The sequence below is a fragment of the Cydia fagiglandana genome, chromosome 6, assembly GCF_963556715.1.
Source record: "Cydia fagiglandana chromosome 6, ilCydFagi1.1, whole genome shotgun sequence".
Taxonomy (NCBI): Eukaryota; Metazoa; Arthropoda; class Insecta; order Lepidoptera; family Tortricidae; genus Cydia; species Cydia fagiglandana.
In genome coordinates this window covers 8,901,271-8,909,368 of record NC_085937.1, presented here as the reverse complement: position 1 = coordinate 8,909,368, position 8,098 = coordinate 8,901,271, and the positions used below count along the sequence as shown (strand labels likewise).

General features: G+C 36.2%; 1 protein-coding gene across 2 annotated transcripts; it reads left to right on the top strand.

Moving 5' to 3' along the window:
- The first annotated feature begins 1,585 nt into the window (after positions 1-1,585).
- On the top strand, positions 1,586-6,674 carry LOC134665068 (NECAP-like protein CG9132). 2 transcript variants are annotated; one of them, XM_063521863.1, is made up of 5 exons: positions 1,586-1,815; positions 1,882-2,087; positions 2,165-2,346; positions 3,211-3,419; positions 4,179-6,674. In XM_063521863.1, the coding sequence occupies exons 1-5, from the start codon at positions 1,730-1,732 to the stop codon at positions 4,234-4,236; spliced, it is 741 nt and encodes a 246-aa protein (XP_063377933.1). In that variant the 5' UTR covers positions 1,586-1,729; the 3' UTR covers positions 4,237-6,674. The 2 variants fall into 2 exon arrangements, with proteins under 2 accessions (XP_063377933.1, XP_063377934.1); XM_063521864.1 differs by having other exon boundaries at positions 1,670-1,815; positions 1,868-2,087.
- Positions 6,675-8,098: the final 1,424 nt, after the last annotated feature.

Here is an 8,098-nt window from a genome sequence, read left to right as displayed (position 1 = left end):
TGACATGTTATCAAAACACGTGATTGCAAAATTTCCTAAAAATGGTGAATAAATGTTGCGTTAAAGGTTGTGGGAGTGAAAGAATTTCTAATTGTGGAATATTGTTTCACCAGGAAGCCACAATTATTACATTTTGCGATAAAAATACAAGACAACATTGTCAAACTCATTAGGGTGACTATGATGTCGGCACGATGAGAATCAGTGTTACACAATTTTTATTAGGTACTTAAGTAAGTTTATATAAATAGGTATGTATTTATTTCGGCATGTTTAAATTGGTGAAATGAGAGCCAATACAGAATAAATAATTGCCAAAATTGAAATCCAAAGTCCTTAAACATTACAGACACATTTATGCATTGTTATAATAATAATAAACACATAAATAATAAAAGAAAAATAGAACTTTATCGTAATTTACTGACTTTAGGGACGATACCAGAAACGTTACTGGGAATTTACCCTCTTTGGAAAATTTACTAAGAACGGCACATCACTAATTTCTTTACATTTCACGACTCTTCTATTTTCGCACAGGTGGCCTAGCACCGTGAACACCGAAGTTCGCAAATTACGGGCATCTTTCTCTTTTACTCCTATAAAAGAGTAATTACAGTAATAGAGAACGATGCTCGTAATTTGCAAACTTCGATGTCTATGGTCCAGTGACAAGCGTCCTAGTTAAAAACGATAGCAAGCGGGCGTAGCGGACCCACGCAACCCTCAGGCAGTTACGAATTTGCCCTAAGACCGAGTTGGCCCGGGCCTAGGGCGGCCAGATATTTTGGGCGGCTGTCTATATGATGGGTGCTGAGAAAGGGGGGGCGGCTAGAGCTTGCTATGTAGGGCTTGGGGCCTAAGGCAGCAAAGACTGTATGTAATTCCTCCACTGTCCTGAGAGCCGACCCCGTTGCGTCTTTGTCGCACTTGTAAATTCGTACGTAAGTGTGACAGAGAGGCAACACGTCGAACATGGTTCACAGTAGACCCTCTGGTTCTGTCAGCATATTTGTCTCTCTATCTCTCTCACTCATACCTGTGTTCTTGACAGACGTTACGGCGGACCACCTTCCTGACGATCGACCATGTTCGTAGTCCAGTACCTACGCCTACTAGTAACAGCTTTTCTTCTTCACTTGGTCCCTCAATACTGAGGATCGTGACATCATATCCTTCTGTTGAAGACCAGGTTCCTCCATAGGGTTCTTTCCTCACCAAGCGCATGGCCTCGTGCAGTTTTAATTGCATAGGTGCCGTAATGTGAACACACCATTTAGAACAACTAAATTAAGTACCTAAGGTTGTGTGAAGCGTTTTACAGAAGAGAAAAAACTATATCCATCCCTTTTTAGGCGAAAAGACAGTATGATTTCTATTACTAATATAACTATGCACGATTAAGAAAAAATCCTGGTCAAGCTATATATTTAAATGTTATCCTAATATCCCACATACATAAGACGTATGGTCACCCTAATTAGAAAGAGATACAACGGCCCACCTTGACTATCTCATGTGGACACACTTTTTGGCCAATGTCCGCCATCCAGTTATGTTTAATGTCCATGGTTGCCATTCATTTGCGTTGAAAAAAAAAAGAAAAACGTCACGTCAGTCAGTTCGTCAGTACTTGCATTTCTAAATATCCAAAATAAATTGTATCGAATGAAACAAATCTTTGTTTATTGTATGGAAGGTTGATTTATTCTTTCACTCGTCTTTTAAAATGGATACCTACGAGAGTGTGATACTCGTAAAAAATGAAGTTTTTGTTTTTAAAATACCCCCCAAAACTACAAACAGAGGATATAGGTATGTAATTAAATTGTGAATTCGTAATTATTTGATAGTGCTAGATAAAAAGTGGGTGTTTTATAGGGCAGCAGATTGGAACCTGCAAGAGCCACAATGGACTGGACGCATGAGGCTGGTTGTGAAAGGGGAGGAATTGGTAATGAAGCTAGAAGACAAAGCATCTGGCCAGCTTTTTGCTAAATGCCCTATCGATAAATATCCGGGGGTGGCTCTCGAATCTGTGACGGACAGCTCACGTTACTTTGTTGTAAAGATTCAGGATGATAATGGTATGTAACATTTTATAAACAAATGTAATAAAATAATTTTCTTTTTTGTTTGTGTTGTAACATGTTGTAATTTGTAGGTCGCAGTGCTTACATTGGACTAGGATTTGGTGACAGGTCTGACTCGTTTGACCTCAATGTGGCCCTTCAAGACCATTTCAAATGGCTAAGAAAAGAACAGGAAGGCCCTGCTGCCCCCACACAGCAATTAGACCTTGGTTTCAAGGATGGAGAGACAATTAAGATCAACATGAAAATTACTGTAAGAATCTTTGTTTTAACATTTTGGTACTAGTTATTTTTCATTTCCTGTGATTTATAGTCATTGTTTGAAATGAGTATAAAATGTAGGTACATAATATCTGCTGGTGTGTTAAAAGTTAGGTGCCAATATTTGAAATTAGATCCAACTTGGCTGTCCCATTTAATTGCATCCCTGTACTTACTACCTACATAAGGACCAGAGATGCAATGTGGTTGTGGTTGTATTGTTATAATTTTTTAATGTATTTCCAATGAAAGTAGGTCATATTCTATTAATAAAAATAGAATGATATTCAAATGCATATGCAATATGTTAGTTTTACTGAGAGAATTTATCACAGACATTGTTTAAAAATTTTATCGGAAGAAAACAACTAAAATGGCAAACCTTTATTTATTCGAAAATAAAATTATTCCATATGTGAAGGTAGATAAAGGTAGGCTTGCCAAACAGGATATTTTTATTGTTGATCTTATAATAGTAGGACTATCATTTGTTTTATAGTAGGTAATTATTTATATCCATTTGTGTGGCTACCCAAAGACTTTTAAAGAACATTTGATTTTCCTTGCTTGCAATCAATAAAATATTTTTGAAGTAAGACTGAGAACACAATTTTAAAAGGGTTCTTACAATTTGTGTTTAAGACACTGTAAGTCTTAATTAGTACAAAATCGTATTATAGGAATTATTTATTACTGCAGTACAGACTGTAACAATTGATTGCACTAATTGTATAAGAGTTTCCATTAAATATAAAGCAGAGGATGTCCTCCTGACCATGGACCTGACCTGATAAATCAAGGCATCATAATACAACTATCTTTAAATATATTTAATCAATAATCATAATCTCTCCAGAAAAAAGACGGTTCAGACACGAAGCCCCGTCGCGGCGTGGGCTCGGGCTCGGGCTCGGGCGGCGGGCTGCTGCCGCCGCCGCCGGGCGCGGGCGCGGGGGGCTCGCGCCTGCCGCCGCCGCCCTCGCCGCAGCACGCGCCCGCGCCCGCCGTGCCCGCCGTGCCCGCCGCGTCCGCCGGCTCGGAGTGGGGCGATTACAACTCTGCTAGGTGAGGATTACAATTGAAATTACAGATTAAATAATATTATTAGGTCTTTTCCATACATTTTCACATCTCTCTGCCTAGGCTATTTTAATCAAATTTAGTATGACGGTCTTTTTAATGTCTTCAATTGCAGTGCCATCTGCACTAAGATTTGCGCGTTTATCGTCATCGTGGCCGCAAGTTCGACAGTTGAAATAATTAAAAGCCCATCAACGTGCACACTAGCGCCATTGCTAAATAATCGTGATTATTTAAATTAAAATACCTGTCGGTATTTAATAAAGGGGTCCGCTACGTACTGTATTTTTTATTTAAGTCCCCTGTAAATACATCAACTAGTTTTTATGTTGCTGGATTCGTCAATCTATGCGTCCAAAGTTAAAGCGGCCGTTTTTGTTATGAGTTCATAGATCGACGAATCCAGCAACATAAAAACTAGTTTGATGTATTCAAAAGGTACTTCAATACAAAATACAGTACGTAGCGGCCCCCTTTTTTAAATATCTTTCGTTAAAATTAAATAATCACTATTATTTAGCAGTGGCGCTAGTGTGCATGTTGATTGGCTCTTAACGCTTGCAAAGGTTGTCAAGTGCTAATATTTGATACACCACACCTAGACTTTAAGGCCTAAATTGGATACTAACGTATACTTGATTTTATTACTTCGCGCTAATAAATGGAGGGCTCCTATGCTGCCCCATACAGTTCACGTACGCTCCCTATTAGAAAAGTTTATATTTATAAGTTTTTTTTTTTCAGTGCTCCGAGCCAACAGGCCACGACTCCAGCAAGCCAGCAGAACTGGGTTCAATTTTGAATTTGTACATAGAGTATTATTGTGATTTGATGTCTGTAAGTGTAGAGTGAATGTGTTCTGCACAATACTTATTAATATACTTAATAGTGTAGAATTCATATCAACATGTAGGCTCAAACTGTCATATTTTGTTGCATTAATAGCCAGATCAACTTAAAGAAGACGTTAGATGACAGATCACAATAATATATTGCAATAATTATAGAAATACCGTTAGGAACGTATGATTTTTCTGTATATGTTGTAACTCTACTATCGATGAAGGATGTATGTTGTTGAGTTGTTCATTTTATATGTGACATTCCATGGGTAAAGGTACTTTATGGTGGTTGACACTTAGGCTATTATTAAGAATGCTCCAAGACTAAGGCCTCATTCTCACGATAGCTTTTTCAACGCGCGTTAAAAAAGCGCTCTCCGCACTCTAAATTCGATTTAACGACCAAGGCTTAAATTCGAAAATCCAACAACGCTTGATAAAAAGCGCCAACGCCTTCGACACATGTATCCATTTGTGTCATTCAAACGCTTTTTTAACGCGCGTTGTAAAAGCGCCCGTGGGAATTGGGGCTAATGCGGTGCTACGCGACGTAAGCTCCGACCACCATAAGGTACTTATACCCATGGAACGTCACGTATTGTTTTATTTAAGTAAGTTTTAAATATAAATTTGTTATTAATATCTTCTTAACGCATCTAAACTGTTTTTGCCGAATTAATTTTAATTTTTATTTCAAAAGTCAGTTGAGAAGTCAGAAAAGTAATGATACAAATACTACATCACAAAAAATCGAAGTAATATTAAAGATCATGAAGAATCCTATCCTTGATCAAAAAAAGGACCTCAAAAGTCTTGCCTCACTTTTCGGCTGAAAGTATAGAAATTGTTATTTAATAATGTAGTTACATTTGAGTGCCCGTTACCTTATTTAAAAATAATGAAATACTTAAAGTTACATTACTTTACGATTTATTGTAGGTAAGCACCATTTCTCTTGCTTTTGGCACTCATAATATTTTAATGAAGTATCTAATAGTGTATTCTGTATTATTATTCGCTTTTGTGATTAAGTTTCATTCCATTAATGATTGTAATTAAAATCATAATATTTCATTGTATATAATATATATAAGCAGCTTCTTGTTAGATTAGTCGACGACGCCTGGGCTATAACCGCGTAAATCGAAGTTCGTAAATTGCGGGCATTTTTCTCTGTTAGTCTAATTACGCCTTCATTGGAGTAAAAGAGAAAGATCCCCGCAATTTTTGATTTTCGGTTTTCGCGGTAGCCCCTCTGACACCTATATAATGGGTTTCTGAATATGTTTTGTTATATTTTTAACACGCGGTCACGATTATGTAGGAAAAACCAAGGTATTGATATACAAGTGTTCAGATGTAAAAGTGTTCATGTAGGTATGTGTTTTTAACTAGATGGCAGTACTAAGCCGTGAGGTCCAATAACACCTAAAAGTTGTAATATCGAATTTACAACAACTATATCGTTCTATTGTATTAATACAGCGATTGACTTAATCAGAATAAAGGCTGCCAAGTTCTTGAAATAAGGGTTTATTTACTTAGTACCGCTTGTGTCATCTCTTGTCGATATCTTGGCGAGGGTCATATTTTTATACAAATAATTTATTATTATTTATGTTATATCTATCACTTCTTGAAAAAGAAGTAAGATCTATCACTGACTCTTGTAAAGAGTAACCTATTTTGGATTAGAATTTCTGTCTACATAATAGAACAACTTCCAGCGTTCCCTTGGGTATCTAATACGCTGAAAAAATTATGTAAAATCACTACGACTACAGATGATTTGTGAAGAAGCACTAATATAATGAAGGACATTATTCAAGTTGGCCACACATTGCTATGAAAACTGACCATACCACGAAACAACGCAAAAGCAAGATATGTTTTTGATTCAGTACCATTAAAAATACATATACATACCTATTTCCATTCATTTGAATCAATATTTCTTGCGCGACCAGAGTAATTTGAAACCAATCGCATTATTAGCAATAATAAGTTATAATAATATATTTCAGTACAACTTGCTAACATCACGACAACCGACAACGATACGTAGGCGTTATGTCGACTTAATAATTATCCTATAGTATATGTAGATACGTTTAAAGATTGAATATGTTTATCTTGGAAATAGTTATAGTAGACTATTTTGGCTCTACTTTGTTATCGTATGTTGTTGAAAATTGCATGTTGTAGGTGGTTTCAGTGTAAATAGGTACAATTATAATATACAGAAATAAACAGAGGTACCTATTTTAAAATTCTAAACATATACTGTATTATATGCATACAGATTAGATGCAATGCAATAATCACATTATTTTCGCTATGTGTATGGTAATAGATCTGTATTCAGAGATGTACAAATATAATAAACGAGAATTACCACTACGTTGCATTTTCATATTTTCACACATATACCTATATAAGGAAACCTCACGTGTATTTTTCTACAGTGAACGAAACTAAGAAAAAAAAACTACCACATGATTAGAAACTTTTTATCGGTTTCGTTAAACAAATCTTCACTCTGCACTTCAAAATAGCCCTTTAATTTCTTAACTGATTCTCTTTGGTGAGCAGAGCAGAGCAGCTACCGCGAAAATCACAATTCGCAAATTACGGGGATCTTTCTCTTTTACTCCAATGAAGGCGTAATTAGAGAAAAATCCCCGCAATTTGCGAACTTCGATTTTCGCGGTTATAGTCGGGTTCTAATTACAAATGTAATTTTTTTCTGTCGATAAAGCTTTTGTTTTTCAAAATGTGCGGAGCCATAAAAGGCTTTTGTGAGGTCTACAGCTCACCACTAGTTGTATGGGAATGGAAATCATTTTTAAAATGAATGTATCATTTGTTCCGTGAAATCCTGAAATTTTCCAACTTATTGGAAACAACACAAGCCTTCTTGAGCTTACTGTGGGACTTAGTCAATCTGTGTAAGAATGTCCTATAATATTTATTTATTTATTATTATTTATTTATTGGAAATTTCACACACACAACTTTTTATTTATTACAGATTGTACTTAATAAACATTGATAAATAATTCTAATACCTTTTTAAACGAGCAATTATCTGTTATCGATAATATATTTATATTTATTTAGTATATTTATGTATGTATAACGTTAACTGCCAAAAAAATAGAAAATTACCAATATATCAAAAGAGAAGCAGATATCGAACGTGTTGTGTATTTTGCGGTAGCTTCTTGTATCAGTACCTTCTCATAAAATGTAATAAATTATTTAAGTAGGTACCTATAAATAACCAGCTATAACGTTAAGGTAACACCGATAACAGACATGTCGATATTTCATTTTGTCACAAATACTTTTATGTCTGCCTATGACGTGTAGGTATATATTATCCGCTATTATAATTTATATAATTATGTTGAGATGGTTTGGACACGTGGAAAGAATGAGTGAAAGAAAGAGAGTGTATAAGCCTATAAGGGAGAAGTAGAAGCGGGATTTGGGAGGGGTAGACTTCGACCTCGACGGACTATCTCTGATCAGATCGGGGAAATCCTGAAGAAAGGCCAGGCCAAGAGCACCCTAAACCCGCGAGCGTGTATGAGGAATGTTATGAAAGTGAAATAAACGAAAGAGGTATGTCAGTATCGTAGCAAGTGGAAATCCGTGGTCTCTGCCTACCCCTCCGGGATATAGGCGTGACTATATACAGGTATGTAGGTAATGTATAATTAAATTATACTTGATGGCTCCTCTACACGATGGGCCAACGCCGGCCACTCCAAGGGACGCATTTATGCGTTAGAGGGAGCAAGTGATATTGCTGTCTCA

Bases quoted from the DNA above. Each gene is read 5' to 3' on its own strand.
- LOC134665068 (XM_063521863.1), top strand. From the start codon at position 1,730: ATGGATACCTACGAGAGTGTGATACTCGTAAAAAATGAAGTTTTTGTT. The intron at 1,816-1,881 runs GTATGTAATTAA...GGTGTTTTATAG, and splicing joins ACTACAAACAGAGGATATAG to GGCAGCAGATTGGAACCTGC. The intron at 3,420-4,178 runs GTGAGGATTACA...TTTTTTTTTCAG, and splicing joins GGCGATTACAACTCTGCTAG to TGCTCCGAGCCAACAGGCCA.